At 39.4% G+C, this 17,920-nt stretch overlaps 2 protein-coding genes across 2 annotated transcripts; both read right to left on the bottom strand.

Moving 5' to 3' along the window:
* Positions 1 to 1,502: 1,502 nt before the first annotated feature.
* Positions 1,503 to 10,547, bottom strand: LOC116196472 (protein PIR). Its single transcript, XM_031526206.1, has 30 exons — positions 10,246 to 10,547; positions 10,085 to 10,157; positions 9,823 to 9,887; positions 9,496 to 9,573; positions 9,277 to 9,396; positions 9,112 to 9,182; positions 8,795 to 8,887; positions 8,582 to 8,651; positions 8,415 to 8,479; positions 8,069 to 8,264; positions 7,802 to 7,953; positions 7,568 to 7,661; positions 7,261 to 7,476; positions 6,622 to 6,833; positions 6,341 to 6,488; positions 5,924 to 6,092; positions 5,629 to 5,705; positions 5,196 to 5,366; positions 5,042 to 5,118; positions 4,845 to 4,947; positions 4,596 to 4,715; positions 4,305 to 4,448; positions 4,046 to 4,195; positions 3,770 to 3,913; positions 3,552 to 3,639; positions 3,257 to 3,384; positions 2,935 to 3,142; positions 2,592 to 2,764; positions 2,105 to 2,305; positions 1,503 to 1,949 (listed from the first exon to the last, which is right to left on the bottom strand). Exons 1-30 carry the CDS (start codon positions 10,297 to 10,299, stop codon positions 1,755 to 1,757), a joined length of 3,855 nt encoding a protein of 1,284 aa, XP_031382066.1. The 5' UTR covers positions 10,300 to 10,547; the 3' UTR covers positions 1,503 to 1,754.
* An 853-nt stretch (positions 10,548 to 11,400) lies between these two features.
* Positions 11,401 to 17,237, bottom strand: LOC116196993. The gene is made up of 13 exons (XM_031526974.1): positions 16,734 to 17,237; positions 16,425 to 16,596; positions 16,109 to 16,326; positions 15,731 to 15,791; positions 15,488 to 15,560; positions 15,032 to 15,109; positions 14,647 to 14,804; positions 13,983 to 14,151; positions 13,333 to 13,795; positions 12,849 to 13,244; positions 12,528 to 12,731; positions 12,117 to 12,250; positions 11,401 to 11,919 (listed from the first exon to the last, which is right to left on the bottom strand). The coding sequence occupies exons 1-13, from the start codon at positions 17,133 to 17,135 to the stop codon at positions 11,742 to 11,744; spliced, it is 2,706 nt and encodes a 901-aa protein (XP_031382834.1). The 5' UTR covers positions 17,136 to 17,237; the 3' UTR covers positions 11,401 to 11,741.
* Between the last annotated feature and the right edge of the window lie 683 nt (positions 17,238 to 17,920).

The following is a 17,920-nucleotide window of genomic DNA, read 5'->3' as shown; positions in this document are numbered from 1 at the left end:
CTAATGATTGAAGCTTTAGAAATTAAGGAGAGGGGGATGGTATTGGATGAGTGCTAGCGCATAAAAAATTTTTGGGACACTGACAGAGCCATCAAATTTGCGTAATTGGGCCCACAAACTTCGGCAAAATTCAGGATAGGGGCCCACAAACTTTTCTGGGGGATACAAATCCCAAAATGGATTTTGTTAACTATTTGGGTCTCTCTCATTATTTATTTATTTATTTATTTATTTAGTGTTTCGGGGTTGGTAAAAGCCGTGTGATACAGTTTGGTCACAAGCACTTTTCTTGAAAAGCCCATCTTCACCTACAAGCCGACATATACGTATACATACATGTATTCATACATATTCCGTATATATTTGAAGAAAAAAGAACATGTATATATTCCATATATATATATATATTGGGTCAAATTGTGAGAATATTCCTCTAGTCCTTTCCCTATGCTTATAAAATATTGCTGATCTAATGATCCGTTGTTATTAATTTAGGCATTCAAGTAACCATAGGAAGGGCGCGCCTCATCATGCGACTTCTAAGAGAGGATTTATGGGTTTTAAAAAAGACTATCGACGACCATTTAGATCTACAGTCAACACTCTTAACGTGGTTTGCTTTCCAATTTGAGTGAGATTTATGACAATTTCTTCATCTACACGTGATAGCCTTACCTCTCGTTCAAGCAACATGGCACTTGCTACGTGTGATACATTACCCACGTATCATGTACTATATGCGTATCCTTAATGCACCATTGTAGAATTAATGTGAATCATGTGAGATCATTCAAGTAAGGTTTAAATTCTCAACAATACAAGCGCATACTTTTTTTTAACCTATAATTAATATATATATATATATATATATAGTATCTGACTGCTGGTGATACCACATTTAAAACTCAGCTTTAAGGACTTGACTCAAAATATAGACACTTGTGGTTGGGTCTTCATCCATGCATGCCATGCCACAAATGAAAACCTTTTCTTTAGCAGTTTTACATGCATGTGTTTCTCTGTAGCTAGGCTAGTGTCACGACGACGTGACCTCGTTGAACCAAATATTAACAAACATTTACCGGTACAGTCAAACGTATATAACACTCCAAATTGTACATATCCGACCTATGTTAATAGGTACCAATTGTTCTTATATGGCTTAAAACCGACCGAGTTGCCAAAGATTGACTTTGCTAAATATCATAATGAGAAAGATTGACTAATGAGGTCCTACCCAAAACATTGACTAATGAAGTAAATTTGACTTGGGGGTTTACTACTAAATATATATGGATTCCTTTTGAGTTTGGTTTGGGTTGACTTCCCCAATGATCAGAGAACCAACTCAGCCTCAGCCCTAGAGGTTGAATAGGATTTAGGACCGGAATTTATGATCAATTCATTGGATTGAGATAATCTATGATTATTTGTTTCGTGTTAGGAAGTTGGTTAGATTCTGACCCTTGACTCATCACGAGTTGTAATATACAAATAAGAAATTGCAAGAACATGATTTGATCTGATATTAGCATGATCACAGCGTTCGATTCAAATTCGTTATGATCTTCAAAGCTAACAGATCAGTTTGTGGTGAATAACATTACATTTCACCAGGCCAGTCGAATATCAAGAACATTCCTCTCTCCTTTCTTCTCTCTTTCTGCATACGACTTATTTACAGGCGAAAATTCTATCTGGATCATTCAAACTTGGAAAATCGAGAAATAACCCGAGCTTTTACTAAGTCTTGTTCAGCCACCTATTTGAGGCAATGTCTCAAATGCAGAGACAGTGTTCTCGAACTTGATCCGATGAAGAGGGGCACCGCTCTGCTTAATTGCGCAGGCCACCTTATCCTCAAGAGGACACCTCGCTTTCAGCATCGAGAACACGTGATTATTCAACCTCCTGGCTTTCTTCATAGCTTCCAGTAGTGCCTCCCACCCCTTTCAACAGAAAAGACTTCAAGTTATAAAACCGTCTATTTATATTTCAGCAATGAAACTCTTTGCTAGCTCGTGGACAATTTTAATCAAGCAAACTAGATAACTGAGATTGTTCTCCGACTGAACACGATGGTTAAAGATCCAAAGCATTTTACCTGGGAAGAGTGAGGACTTCTATGTGAAACTGAAGCTGCCTCGACTTCTGCAACATTGAGGACTTGATACGAGAAATCGAATAGCTCAAAGTGCAGCTGTTGCCCCAGCAAGTATATTATCGTGCAGCCACCCCAGGCAACTGAATCACCGAGCACTTCATAATTGTTTGGTCGCCCTCTCGCTGATTCCTCTAGATATCCCTAAGAAAAAATGAAACAGCACATTAAGGTGGCATTTGGTTCACAGAATGCGAGATTATTCCCAAAGGCCCGAAAGTGCAGATTCTGGAAATCTTGCATTTGTTAAAAATGTAACTATTGGATTCACATGAATTTCAACATTCCAGGTGTAGCTGGAAGGGATCAATTTCTGCCAAGAACCATCTAAATAATTTACTTCTTCTCACAAAACCATCCTACCATTAGATAACGACCATGCTCATTTCGAATAATCAAAGAAAAACATTCCACGGAAAATTCTACGTACTATTTGAAGGCCGCTGTAGATACGATAGAAGTCCCTTGAGGTCGTAATATCAACAAAACCTGTCTTGGGTGCACCACTCCATTTACTGCAATATTTATCTAATGCCGCACTAGTAAAAGCAAGGGCATACTCCAGGACACTGCCTGTGTTTATGTTAGCCTTGTAAAGTAAATCTGCAGTAGAAAGGCTAATTTGTAAGCAAGTACGTTGATGCAATCACACGAGATCAAAAAAAAAAAAAGAGATGAGCTATTGGTAGAGGGAGTCCACTTAATAATTTCATCCACAAATGATTTTGTCGAACTATTTGTTGTAATTAAAATGGAAGGTACAAGCCTCGAACCTGCAGCTTCAGCCTGTTTTGCCATTGTCTGGAAGGATGCAGGGTTTGGACAACCCGGATTTGGAATGACAGCAGCAGTTGCTGACCTAAAGAGCTGGACTATGGGGCTGACTCCTCCTTCATGAGACTGCACTATTTGACCATCTGGCCCTGGAACCATACCGAGCCATGGAGCAGTTTGCATGAAGTGTGCTGTATCTACTTCTCTCTGTTCAGCATCAAAACGATAATAATTAGAAAAGAAAATGAGCAGTAAAATAAAAATGTGCTGAAAAAGAGGCTTTCAAATGAATATTTGCCATTAAGAACTTGGAAATCTAACCAGGACATTATCAAGAAGCCCTATCCAATATAAGACGCTTCCGATCTCCTTTATCCCAGAGAGGACCTCAGCTTTGAGTTCTGATTTCTTGCCCCAGTTAAGCTGTTCATTGATGAGCCTCATACAGCCTATCGAACGGGAATTTAATAAAGGCATAAGTAATCAAGAGTATGCTCTATACATCAGAATTTTGGGGCGCTTAGTCAAAATTTCTTTAGGTGTTTGGACAACAAAAAACAAGGATGCCAGTTAGGTTTCGTTAAAGGGTTGAAATGAGTTCAGATTCACCACAAACCTGTTACACCCCCATCGAAAGGAAGCAAACCAATAGATTTTGGCAAAGCTTCCTGTAATCCACTAATCATTGGTTCCAACGTTGTTATCTAAAAGTGCAAACAAGTACAGTTTAAAATGAGTTGAAAGATAATAAGAGCAATAGGTAAACAATTTCTAAGCAAAAATGTATTTAAAGAGATAGTCACTTATGACGAGAAGATTCAAAGTACCAAGTACCTTGTTTGATATATGATCGAGTAGTGCCCGAATAAGCCAAGGCAATGATCTTTGTCCTAGAAGTTTAACAATAGCAAACATGTGTGGGATTCCGAGAAATCCACTGTGTAGTCGAGCAAAACTTTGATGGGCAGAATTCAAATCCTATGAGGAGAAAAAGAGGTAAGCTAAAGAGTATTTCCCAACATAGTTAATAAGAAAAGGGTATATTTGAAAAGCATAGATTCGTCTAACATTTGCAAAATATAGGGGGCAAAATATGAAAAGTTTACTTACTTCAGACCCACAATAGAAATTAGGCTTGGCATATGGAACTGAAGGCTTTTGGACTGGAGCAGGAGGCACCTTTGATGAACGTACAAACCTCTGAGTCGTGTTGCAAAGAATGAAATTGGGCAAGAAGTCGTTTTGCATCTCTGACCAAATCTGAGAAATAAATGGAGTGATTATCACTTTTGCAGACCCAGACCCATCTATTGATTTTTCCAGAACCCATAAGGTATATGTTCTCCACAGAACAAAGAGACGTCCGAACCTGAGAAGCAAGTCGACTAGAGTATGAAACAAGTGAGATGTTCTCTAGCATCTCGCTCATCATTAGATTGAAGGAGTCTATCGAAAGATCCTTTGATAACAAGTCATGCGTGTGCCTTAATATGTCCACTAATTTTTCCAATTCCTGCAAGTAAACGTAAGGTCTCGGGCCTTATTAGTTGAGCGAAGCTTGGACACCCAGGTTAGCCAAAAAAAAAAAAGTCTCGGGCCTCTTGAAACTGGAAAATAAGACTTGCAAATAAGTAAGACAATCCAAGGTAGATATTCTCACCACTACTGCACATAAATCTTGGGACTCAAAACGGTCAAATAGAAACTCAAGGTTTTCTCTGAAAACTTTGTTCATCCGCTCAGCAATAAGACTTCTCAAGTCAATAGTCCTTCCAAGCAACTACAAATCAAACCAATAAATATATAGTTAGGGAAGGGGAGATATCACATAAAGAACCAATGGGAAAGGCAAGTGTGAAATTAACTCATAAATAAACGTCTGGACAATAATATTAAATCGAAGTTTCACCTTTACTCTAGTCATTTTTAAAAGTTCCATGAATCTCATAGGTTGGACCGAAAATCTCTCTCCATTGTCCAAGGCAAAAAGAAATGATGGATCGAGAAGTTCACTGCACCAGTTTGTCCATTGAAAAGTATTCATAACAATTCAACTGTAGGAGATGCCCAATAATTGTGAAAATTTAATTGATGAAAGAATCAGACCTTGCTCCCCAGCTCTTGTAGTATGTGAAGATAATATCGCACAACCTCGACACAAATATATCAAAGCAATGATCCACCTGTAGAATAGAAGACCTCTTTAAGATAGTGTTTTGGCACGAGGTAGATTTAATAAGACGGTTTGCAGTCGAAGTACCTCGGCTTCAATCTCATCGTATAGGAAGCGCTGCTTCAACATGGTCAATGCTTGCTGGGCCGAGTCATTGTAGATGTCAAAAGGGATGAGGACGCTCTCAAGGAGTCCCGCATTGTGAGATTCAAGAATCTGGTCTATAAGCATCCAAGGAAGAGAACATTCTACAGGAAACTGCAAATCAGGAGCAACATCACTCAGTTCTACACTTTCTTCTGGATTTCTCATAATAAAATTAAGTAGGATTTAACCAAAGCGCAGTATCTGCTGCTCTATATTTTCTGGTTTTTTAACCAGTAGTGACTGATCCTTTCCCAATGTACACGACTGGGGAAGATTTCTAAGAAGCCTCTTGCTTTAGATTCTTACTTGCATGTGAGTTTGAGTCTAGAGAGCATACATGAAAAGTGGCTATAAAAACAAGAGCCAACTTTACCTGAATAACTCGTGAAGACTCCAAATAGAATTCTCTAAACCATAGAAAGCCGTGATCCATGAGAGTTCCCAATGTTGCTGTAACCGTACAGATATAAAAAGGGATGATATTCTTTATCAAATAACAAAGTGGAAATGAAATACAGCTTACATAATAACTTTAAATATATAAACGAGATCGATCCATCAGGAACAGAAAAGGAATCTCATGACTTTCTGGTATTTCAGAACCTTGAAGAGAAACACCTAAAATCATGAGGTATTAGGATTCACATTGGGCTAGTTGAGAAGCTCACCTGTGTAATCCATAATGTGCAGGAAAAAGCTAAGCTTATAGAAGAATGTCTCCAACTGTTTCATATCGTTAACAGGAATATCAGACCCGCTGTTTCCAAAAAGCCCCCCAGGCTTCCTAAGATTACCACCAGAGACGACCTCATATATGAGAAACTGCAAACAGTGGACCTGCACAAATATGTTCTTTCAAGGGAATCAACATAAATTTCATCTAGCAAGTATATGAACAAAAACCCATGTAATGATGCTACAACCATGTTACCAATCAAGAAACGATCTCCTAAGTTATGGGAAATTGCTCACAATTATGCAGTTTACCATGTTTAAATTTTGAAAAGCTAAAGGCAAGCTAATCATTTACTTTTGATAATAAAAAATTTTATCGTGATCAGAACGGAACAGTAGATCACTAGAACCTGAGCAGCTGTTGGTGGAACAGATCTTGGATAAAAGAAATTTGCCCTGCTTTCATCACCTCCGGGCTGCAAAGATTGTGACTCTGTCTCAGGCTTACTAGTATTTGCCATCCAATCAGCTGAAAGGGTTCGCATATCTGAAAGGATCCTGCATGGAGAAAGATAAAATATGAGAATGGCTGTTAGCACAGAACTAATCGAGAAAATGTCTGTTGATATTTTACGCTGCAAAAGGAAAGAAATTGGAATATTGAGAATATATAAGAGAGTCTGGTCCCAGCCTTGAGAGGTCTTTTTTCTTCCGAAATGTTGTTTTCAACATGGTTGCTAGCGTGTTTTGGACGAAATCTTGGACCTCAGCATGAATTGTTTCCCACAAGGCATCAGCTACCAATGTATCACATCGTTGCATCATTGACCCGATGCTCTTTATGTAGCTAACAAGCTCAACGAGTGCTTTTCTTTCCTCTGTGCTATAGTTATAGCGAACCACCTGCAATGTAGAAGTTTTTTACGTTGAACCCATCGACCGGAATAGGACCCCTAACTATCCACTTGAAGGATATTACAACTTGCAAAATAAAATTCAACAAAAAACATTATTTTCCAACAGGTCGTTGAGCATTAATTAGACACAAGGATAAATAAAGGAAAGGCAATTACTCAAGACCAGAGAAATGGGAGGTAGATTTAGCAATGGCTCCAGACTAGGCAAAGTTACATAGATAAGTAGTGCACCATCACACCCAAATACAGCTAAAATGAATTTGACATGATAGTGAAAATAAAGTAAATAAAGAATACCCATCTTCCAGCTTTTCTATTCTGGAATCCATGGTCTCCTGGATGATCAGACAGTTACAACTAAAATGTTTTCTGCACCACTCAATAATAGCAGCTTACAGCAGTGAAATTAGTACCTTTTCATAGTCAGAGAATGATGTGGGGGCTTCATTTGATTCAATTGGAGAGAATTCTTTGCAAGGACGAGAAAATTTCCACGCGCATTGCTCCCAAATGCGTGAGGTCCATCTGCTCAATAGTTGAAACCCTTCAACCACCATATCGTAGACACAACCCTTGACCTCTTTGGACCACTCAACATCTGCTCCTTCAGTTGACTTCAACAGCAAAAGCTACAAAAATGGAGATAAGCCCAATGAACATCAATGAATGCTACAACATAAAGCAAGAAAAAACAGTTCATGTATTGGAAGAGAAGAGAACCTGATTAATGGATGAAGTAAATCGAATTGCAAAATCATCATGCTCAGCTCGGATTGCTCCAATGTGATTAATTATCAGATAATGCCGCTGATAAGTAAACTGTGTTAAGGAAACTCTACAGGTTTCCACCTATTAAGTTAAAAAGGAAAAAGCAGGTCCTATTTGACAAAATCAGCAATGGAGATACTAGTGGTATCTGTATATCTATGCACTTGAAGGAAGTTTATAGGATATTCTAGTGCCTCCCTAGGAGGAAGCTCATGAGGTGCCGGTAGAGTCAAGAGCCGAGTTTGAGAGGAAAACTTCTGAAAGTAAGACGACAATTCCTTCAACATTGCTGCTGGAGAAAGATGGAGATCAGGAAAAGCAGGAATCACGGGGTCATTCTGCAAGAACAAAGTTGAAGGTAATTTTGTCACAAAGAAAACTAGCAGTCATATGAACAAATGTCACAGACAATTTCATGACGCAACCAAATTAACCTTTTAAGAAGCTAAGTACCTTAAATATAGTGATCAGTCTGTTGATTTTCACCCTCTTGTAAAGTGATTCGCTGTCTTTCTCAGATGAGGTTGCTAACACAACAAGGACGGGCAGAACTCGAAGGAGAATATGCCTCTCTGGAAAAAGAAGTGCAAAGTCTAGCTCCAAGGACTCAACAGCAAAAACAATGAGCACTTGAAGAATATCTTCCACACTATTTCAAGTCAAGGACCTCAAAAGCAATGGACTCTTCATTATCGTTTCTATATGATGAAGAACTATCAATGCATAAAGAGGATAAATAGAATAAACAAAGTCTCTCTCACACAAAAGTGTGAGAAGAACAGCACAGAGGGATGGATACTTGTTCACACGAAACATCTCCACATGCAAGTTCAATAAAATAGCCCACCTTGTGCTCAGGAAAATCTGCAAAAATTGAATTGAAGACATGTCTAGAACCCACTAGGATTGATGTTAAGTTCAGCTAAGTAATTGTATCCAATATCTATCGGATCACAGTCACAAAACCTGCAAGTCATCCAGCTCCTCTCTCATCGAATCAGTGTCCTGCCACTGGACACTAACTTGTGTAAATGTCCTGTTAAAATGAGAGTAAATCAAAGAAGGAGAAGTTACACTAGATTCATAATAGGCTGCTATATTTGAACCTGAAAATTTGCAGTAAAGAAATAAATTGAAAAGTTAAATGAAATTATTTGCTTTAAGCATAGAATGTCATACCTCTTATACCAAGAAAAATCATTTGGGATGCTTGCTTTAGCATTTTTTAGATGATCAAGTTGTAACAGAACATCAAGTAACTTCAGCATAGACCTGTTGTAAAGGCCACATTATGGAAAAATGGACATGCTCCTTTCAAATGTAACATTCATAGGCAATTATCACCAATTCAAGCATTTCCAAATCTTTTAAAAGAGGTTGAATTATGCTGAACAACAGCACGACCCCAAAGGAAAAAAAATGAGAAGAGGATAACTATGAGAAGACAAAAGTAAAAAATAAAAGCAAGAGAAAACAATTGGATTAAGGATTACGACCATAGATGAGTAATTGTGGGGCCATTGATGCGTCTCTCAGGCCTTGAAAATCGCTGCATATCAGCTGCAAGCTGCATTTTGATTTGAAAATTGATGCATCACTGAGTGTAGAATTAGTTACACAAGGTTAAAAGAGGCAAAAGAGAAGTTAAGAGGTCTCATTACTTTCGACGAAGCTGATGCTTGCCACCGCTGAATTTCTCGCAGTCTACTCATTTCAAGGTCCAGAACTTGGTAGGTTTCAAGATATAAATCAGCTTGACTATGCTTCATCGAATCAGGAAGCTGCACATGAGAGCTTTACTAATCATATAAAGCCAGAAAAGGAAATTATTGAAATCTCATCTATAAAAATCAATCTAATTGTCGCAACTGTTCACATGCCTGAGGCAGTGCTTTCACACAACTGCGATACGTGTAGATCACCGAAGCCATCTCTTTCCCCTCCTGAATAAGTGTGTTCTGCAAACAATTGATAAAAATTATATATGTGACTTTATTCAATGGAATATATATATATATATATAACATATATAACTTTTAAAAGTTGCGGTTCATTCCATCCCATTTCCCCTCCCCATACCAAAGAACGGCCTAATATTGTCAAAGCTCAGTTCGAAATAGAAATAACTAAAGATTGGAAACCAAACATTCATACAAATAGGTTCAAGAGATATTGCTAGGCTAAGTCAGAGAATGCAAACGACTAACCAGCTGATTAAGAGCTTTTGTGTCCTCTGAGAGAGACAATCGGTACGCAGAAACATCACTGTACTCTGCATCATTAATAACAAAAGGTAATACTCGCAATGCACAACTATTATACCAAAACTCCACGCATCATCCATTGTTTCCATTTCTGGAACCACCAAATTATCCAACTTCCAGCACTGATTTTTTACCATAGAGCTTACACTAAGCCAAGTACATGAATTTACAGCAGAAATCTATAAATATGAGATCCATTGCATACCAATGGGGCTCGAAGTCGCAGCACTTTCAGATGAAACCCAGGCACCTGGTCCCTGAATCTCCGGTTGCTCATCCTATTCATCGACAGCTCAAAATCAAACACATTCGGCGAATCATCCGGAACAAGTAGCTCAAAGGGTCGAGGAAGGAGCTGCCAGTTACCTCAAGAGAGAATGTTGACAGTGCTGCAATGGCCTCTTCAACTGGAACCGCCATTGATCACCCGCTGAGCTCAGCCCCCGTCGGAATTCAAGATTCCGGAGCAAGTACGAGGTCGATGAATGCCGCAGGAATCAAGCGTCGAGAATTACAGGAGCTGAGGTTGCATAGTGTTAGCTCATGATCTGTTGTTGTTGTTGTTGTTGTGGTTGCTGCTCTTGAAAGTTTGGTTTTTTCTCTCTCCTTTCCTTGGGACAGTGGGGAGGACTGAGCTGAGATCGTGGGTGAGTCTAACTCGGGGTCTGCCTGTCGGAGAAGAACGGTGAGAAAGGAAGGGCCGAGTCGACTCGGTCAGTGACCCGATTGCTGCGACAGCACAATTACGCGTTTAGACACGTAGTTTGAGCTTTGTCACACTCCTGTCCTTCCGTACCCTTTGTAGTTGTAGTTTGGCCTGTTGAGAAAAGTTCCACTACATTATGAACTATAAAATTCGACCCCCATTCTTCGGCCTTTCGGAAAAGCCTGCCTCGCTTGCAAGTCGGCTCACGTTGATATTCGAAAATTCATCCTTTTAATTATGCAGTTAGGACAAAATGCGTATTGGCACGTCATTGTTCGCAAATCGTAAGTTCATGTATTTCTATTGATACGATACGATGTGAAGTATGAAAGGCCAATTGTGGACGACAATGCAGTTGAATAACTGAATATGCATTTCAAGTTATAAATTTGACTTTATTCGGCACTATCTTGACCTTTATTGTCTGGGCCAAAGTACAAAACACAACACAAATGATTCCTCAATAGTTTTATCATTTTATAATGTAGTCCTTCAAAGCTTTTTCTATCATTATCAAACCCCCCCAATCACACACTGTCTTTGTTTTTTTCTTTTTCTTTTTTTTTCTTTTCTACCTTTATCAATCGCCTGTATGAATTCTCTACTGGTGAGTGCCCAGATGGAACATTCTGGTGAAATTAGAGAAAGGAATTCTCGACTGGACAACAGCTTAATCATGATCGCGAAAATACTTTCAGAAAAGCTGTAAGTGGATTTATTCATGTTGGTTCGCTTGGAAGAGGAGCAAAATATTGGGTGAGGCAATGACTGCATATTAGTTGAAAATATATCCTTTCTTTTGCTTCCATTACAAGTACTCACATAAATAATTATTTCTCGAATATTATAAATTACATTCACCATTTGCTTCGAAATCAAGCACCAATATGATGTCCTCTGCAATAAGAAAACCTCTAATCATCCTCGCTTCTATCAAAAATTTAAAAGAAAAAATAAAATAAAATTTTAAAGGATAGAAAAGCAAAGACATGGCTTTGACTACAGAACAGGAGACTAATTCAGCGGAGAGTGGAGAGATCCAATTTACAAATGAGTCGCGAACTAAATGAGCATTTTGCCTCTAAATCTGTGGTCCTCTGAACCCGAGAACTTTTGAGCAAGAGATGAGGGTGTCTGGGAGGGATCAGTTCCATGCCTACGTCGATCCGTTCGTGTTGCTTGAACTCTCAGCATTCTGCCGAGCAGAGATGACTCGGTCTATTGTTTGATCAGGAACTGTTATTCCGGCAGTCTCCAGGTCCGCGACTATGGCAATGGCAGCATCAAGTTCTCCAAGGTCGAGGCACAGTGATATGATTTCGTCATACAGGGGACTGCAACAAGAATAAACATTTTAATTCCCAAAATCATCGCCATGTAATATGAGTTAAGATTAAGAGATCTGATTAAATAATAAACGGCAATATCGAGCAAAATCAATGGACAAGATCATAAGAAAGAGAAGCGGCGAAGTGTAAACCAGCACCGGATAAGACATAACAACGATGTTCACTTGAATGTGCTATCCTACCTCCCGAATACATATCCCAGGCTGTGCGTTATCTGCAGGATCTTCAAGAAGGCTGAGGGCATGGGTGCCCTTATAGCTGCTCGCAGTATCATGGCGCAATCCCCTATTGTTGGCGTTCCACCCAGTTCTATCACCTAAAAGAAAAGCAAACTGAACTTTAAGATGAAGCTGCATTCACAGAGCATGCTTGGAGTTCTCACTTTTATATGCACACGGACCATAATTTTAAATGAAGAAAGAAAGTAGTGCTTATAAGAATACAGGCAAATAAGCCGCAGAACTCGTGTCTGGATAATTTCATGTAAATGTGGCTAATAAACAAACATAGATGTGATGAAACGACTTCAGCAAACTATTATTTAAAGAAATCATTTTCTCAATGAAAGTGCAGGGCACTCTAGAGTGATGGACCTTCTGCATTAGTTTCATGGCCAGCTCAACTTCCCATTCCTGTGACCATCTCTGAGGTGGCTTGTTCTTCAGTTCCCTCTCCCATGTCCAACCCCAAGCATCAGCTAAGGTATACATGTCTGATACATCAAACACTTTCCTCTTCCTGAGTTCCTCAAACGCCTCGAATATATCCTCAGGGAACCAGTCATCGTCGTCATCATCCTATACCCATGGGCCAATACAGTTAAATTTTAAAGACTGATGGCACGCTCATTCAACACGTACCAATTACAACTCTTGAATGGGGGATACTGAGTGAAGGAATATCAGCATTCTTACCTCCACAGATGCTCGAGCCCTCCTCCTTGATTTCTTTGTGGTCGTAGTTGTCTGATCAATATCTTTCAGCAACTGGACTCCAATCATTTGAAGAGGCTTCTTAGCTTCAGCTTCTTTCTCCTTCACAATTTGTTCGACTTGGTTCCCAGGTTGTTCAACTTCAACTTCAGCGTCAACTTCCTCTTCTTCATCTGCCTCGTCATCTTCAACATCCTTTGTCCCATCATCAGCAGCATCAGCATCATCCAGCAGGTCTGTAACTTCTGTTGGCTCCATTTCTATAATCTTCCCCTGATTCCCATTAATGCCCTTTCCCAGGAAACGGGCTTTCCAGAACTCCGTGTCCCCTTCATGCAGCTGCATTCTGGAAATAAGTTCATCCAGCTCTTCATCAATCTGCCACCAATATCATATAAGCATTAAAGCCAAATTCCACATCAGTGATTTACAACGAAGAATATAAGGAGATAAATGAAAGGTCAACCTCCTCTTCCTCTTCCTCCACAGGAGGAACCCAAAGAGGCCTGCCACGTGAACGGTTTATCCTCCTTGCTTTCTGCACACGCTGATAAAGAACATTTCTGGTTCCATCTGTGGGCAGGTCTTGAGCTTCGAGTTCTTCCTTAAATTCAGATACAGTCATTTTACTAGCGGCCTTGGGCTTCAGGACATTCTGGTCAGGACCTTTTATGATTTTTCTCAACCTTTCCTCCACTCTAATGTAGTCAGATTCAGAAGCATCCCCTAGAGCTGCCAGACCTTCATTTAGTAAGATCTTCAAAAGTTTCCTGTGGTGCAACTTCCATTCCTCTAAGCATCTCTGCTTGAAGGAAGTTTCCATTGGATTTGAATAAATAAACCCTTCAGCATCAGGATCCAGGGGAGTCTTTCCTCTTCGAGGAACCCAACGCTTGCGCTCACCAGTAAGCCCACCCTCAGCAATATACCTGGTTTCACGAGAAATCCAAATTAATAATGAGTAATGTTAGAAGCATCAGATGACTAGACATGAATAACTAAAGCATCGTTTATATTCTTTCAAAAAAGAAACTGTTAAGTTGAGAGCAGCAATAAAAGTGGCATGCTTTTTCGTTCGACATCAAAGTGAATGATATATAATGCTAAGAAAAATACCTAGCAACGTAATCGATCTCATAGCCAAGTTCAGCTTCTTCTTGCAGAGGTTCGATCCATGAGCTCACTAATGTGCGGTATTTTCTGCTTAGGATCATGGCTCTTGGTGGAATGGGTTGGTTGTCCTTGGCCATAGCTTCCAATGCTTCCAGTAATTCAGAAATCCTCCCTAAATATAAAAATGAGTAGCAACTCATAAACCGGTTCAATATATGGATCGACAAGCAGGGCAATGTACAGTGGAAGGAACCGCATTGCAATTACATGAGCATCTTAGAGCTAGTAGTTCCTCAAACCCTAATAACTAGAAAAAATGCTCTTGCAGGCAAACAACTGCCAGCAGCTCACAATTACAGTTATTTTCAAACCCCTTAAAATGCAGGATCTATTGCATACCAAAAACTCTAATGCTACAAACGAAAGGCAACTGTTTGCTGATCTGATCAATTATTGTCACCAAGAAATGTAATCCACAAGGAATTTCTCACTTCCCCCCAAAACAAGACAAAGATTGTGCAGCAAAATTTTAGCTACATACAGCTGTGGTCAAGGATAGCAATTTCTCCCACTATGAAGTATTTGCAAAGCATTCTATTAGTGTCTAGTCATATGAAAAGGAGAAAGAAACCAAAATTTGAAGTCTAGCAATTGTTGGTTAACATACCTTCTCGACATAAAGCCCTTAGATACAAAGACAGCGGATCTCCAAATTTTCCTTCGTTATGTAAAACTTTCGTCCCTCCTTCAAAGTTTCTAAGGGCACGGAAATGTCGAATTGCTTCACGTACTACACAATATTTTGTGAAGCACTCCACCAACAGCCTGTATGTAAGAACCAGAAAATCTGAGATACTCTGATCTATCTCACCTGTTAAGGACATGGAAAATACCTCTGTTTTGGCATGTATAGTTATTAAAAAGATTACCAATTAGTTCTCGTTTTTATCCTGTTAAAGCTTACGAATGGGAAATCTAGAAATTCCATTTGGTGCTGGTATATTACTTGCGTTAAATTGGTAAGAGGGATAAAACTTTAAAGTTCCACTTACGCATGAGTTTTCACATTAGGCTGCACACGCTTGTGGTCTTCAACCATCATGCCAAGTAACTCAGCAACATCTTGCACTCTATTCATAGCATTAATGAAATAATAAATGAAATGTAATCAAATAGCAATAACTGAGAATTGATAATTCAACAAATCTACAACAATTAGTCTACGATCAACAAGAACATATGCGAATTCCTTATAATTTTCTTTTTTCTTTTTACTTTCTCTTTTAGCTATAAAAAGTGAAGAGACCAGGACTTCAAAGGAGCAGCTCAGTTAATTTTCCTTGTAAGTATAAAAATTTAACGGATCTATCTTCACAGTGAATCACTGAGAATATCTTCATGCTCTTACAGAAATTTCAAAATCTCACACATGTGATTGGATACCCATTCAAAAACTACGTTGTCAATAACAAACAAATTAAGTTGTAATTATGGTGTAACAGAAATACCTGTCATAAGACTCAGCTCTCGTATATGCTTGAATGACCCAATTATAAGTCTCAGTATCCGGTTTCATGAAATCTGCTGAGCATTAAACACAATTAGCATCATAAACCAGTTCTATTAAGTCTACAGTTCTTCAGTAACTTCAAGGGAACATAATACTCCTGTCGCAAATAAAAACTGCATTTTTCATTGAAAGCACACTTCAGCTTGAGTGAATAAATAAATTGTAGGAAAGAAACTAAGACCTTCTCCGTATTCCATGTTCTCAAATGTTGCAAAAGCTATTTCTGGTATTCCACAAGTAGCCTAACAGAAAGAGATGGATTAGAGATTGAAATCATGCTGGAAAGCTGAAAGAAAACCTACAGAGCAGTGTATTACTGACTGGACTTTCGAGATTAAAAGGGGAAAAAAAGAATTTTTTGACTTAGAAATGTTTGCTCGAGGGAAGTAAGCATTTTCTTTTCACCTTTAACGATTCTTATCCTACAATTAAGCTTATACTACAGCTGGATAACCCATGACATGCTAGCATACAAAGTGAGACCCTACTAGCAGCGAAATATCGATCCTTAAACTGGACAATATAAGCAGAACAGCGACACTGAAAGATTTAGAATTACCTGTACACTGAGGAGACAATTGAAATGGAAAGTTGTGGCCATCCGCCCAGCAGCCTCCATTTCATAACAAATTTCCAAGGCATTAGAATGGTCCCCAACTTTACAGTCTTCTTGAATTAGAAGATCATAGAGTTCATCGGTGGCTCTGAGACCGCCTTTCGCACCCTTCAGGAACACGCTATTTGCATCCTCCAAATGATTGTTCCTCACAAGTTCCTCTGTTCACAAAAGACCCTCTTTAGATATATAACCTTTCTCACCATATGCAAACAAGTGGAGAACCAGAGAAAAACTAATATATAGACTACATATGTACCAACAAGAACTATCCATGCTTGCCGTATATCAAATTTGAATTTCTCCATGGCGGCAAGGATCTCCAATCCTCTATTTGCATACCCTTTAGCTCCGAAAAGACGAATCAATGCAACAAATGTCTCGTGAAGCGGCCGAAGCCCTGCGCTCAGCTCCCTCCGCAGGGAATGCATCTGAATTCACAAATAGAAGAGCAATGCAATGGCGAACAGTAAGTCCTCTCCTTTGTTCAATTACTCACAATGCTACCACGTAAAATTTCACCCATTTGAACCAGAAGTAGCTGCAACGAATAGAATTTTAGCATTACCGCTCCTTCAACATCTCCATTGAGGACATTCGACACAACTAGGCCGTGAAAGGACCGAGGCCCGGGGCTGAGGCCGGCAGCGACCATGTCGTTGATCACCTCGGTCACCCCAGCAACGTCCCGGTCCCTAGCGCGGGTCATTAGTTCCTCCATGAAAGTGAACCGAAGCGCCTTTTCAGCAGCAGATGCAGCTGCGATCCCGGAGCGCGGGGGAGAGGGGCTAGAGCTTGCGTCATCGCCGTAGCTCTGCTGGTCCTGCTGTTTCCGTCTCCGCCTGGTCTTCTTCTCCGGCGAGGGGGACGCGACGGCGCAGCGGACGGAGGCGTTTCTGCCCGGCGGAGGAGGTGCCGGAGGAGAGAAGAAGGGACGGTAAGGGTGGTGGATGGAGAGAGAGTTCAGCATTTGGGAGGTTTTGGATAAGCGAACTCTTTCAAGCTGTAAAACCGTTGACAGGGCTTAAGCTCCGACTCCGAGCGCCCACAGAGAGGCGGGGACTGGGAGTGGGAGGGAGGGAGATAAGAAGGTAGAAATCACGCGCCATATTGCGCGTGCTGCAGATTAACGACCAAGCACACCGAACTGGCCCTCTTAATGGGCTTTATAGTGTGAAGTTTAGGCCCAATCTCAGCCCATAAGCACATGGCCCGGTACACCAGAATCCTAATTATCATTTTTTTTTTAGAATGCAATGAAATAAAATTGAAGGACAACAATGCGAATCAGTTCAAATGATTCATGCAGTGTTTGGTTTAAGAGTTGAATTTTGATTTTAATTGGTATGTAATAATTGTGTTGTTGAATTATGAGAAAAAATGTGAAAAAGTAATAAATAGTTGGAAAAAAAGTAATGATTGTGTTGTTGAATTTTCGAAAAAGTAATGAATGGTTGTGAGAAAGTAATGATTAGTTGAGAGAAAGTAATGATTATATTGTTGAATTGAAAATAAGTGGTGTTAAATGGAGTAGAGTCAAAATCAAAGTTAAAATCATTTTTACAAATCAAACAAGCCAGTATTTTTTTCTTTAAGTAAGATTCCAGATTCGAATCTTATAAATTAAAAAGAAAAATCACGACTAGAAAAGTTTTGCTTTATAATGCGTCATCTAGCTCGAATCTTAGATTAGGCGAGATCTATTAGATTTCAAAATACTAGACGGTGTAAAAAAATAAAATAAAATAAAAGAAG

This window comes from Punica granatum, chromosome 2, assembly GCF_007655135.1.
Source record: "Punica granatum isolate Tunisia-2019 chromosome 2, ASM765513v2, whole genome shotgun sequence".
Classification (NCBI taxonomy): Eukaryota; Viridiplantae; Streptophyta; class Magnoliopsida; order Myrtales; family Lythraceae; genus Punica; species Punica granatum.
This window is presented reverse-complemented; position numbering and strand designations above follow the sequence as displayed.

Coding starts and splice junctions, on each gene's coding strand:
- LOC116196472 (XM_031526206.1), bottom strand. CDS start 10,299: ATGGCGGTTCCAGTTGAAGAGGCCATTGCAGCACTGTCAACATTCTCT. Junction 8,888..9,111: donor CCCACAATTACTCATCTATG/GTCGTAATCCTT, acceptor CCTTTACAACAG/GTCTATGCTGAAGTTACTTG. Junction 6,489..6,621: donor AAGAAAAAAGACCTCTCAAG/GCTGGGACCAGA, acceptor TTCTCCATGCAG/GATCCTTTCAGATATGCGAA.
- LOC116196993 (XM_031526974.1), bottom strand. CDS start 17,135: ATGCTGAACTCTCTCTCCATCCACCACCCTTACCGTCCCTTCTTCTCT. Junction 15,110..15,487: donor AGAGCTGAGTCTTATGACAG/GTATTTCTGTTA, acceptor TGCTATGAATAG/AGTGCAAGATGTTGCTGAGT. Junction 12,251..12,527: donor CCATGAAACTAATGCAGAAG/GTCCATCACTCT, acceptor CTTTTCTTTTAG/GTGATAGAACTGGGTGGAAC.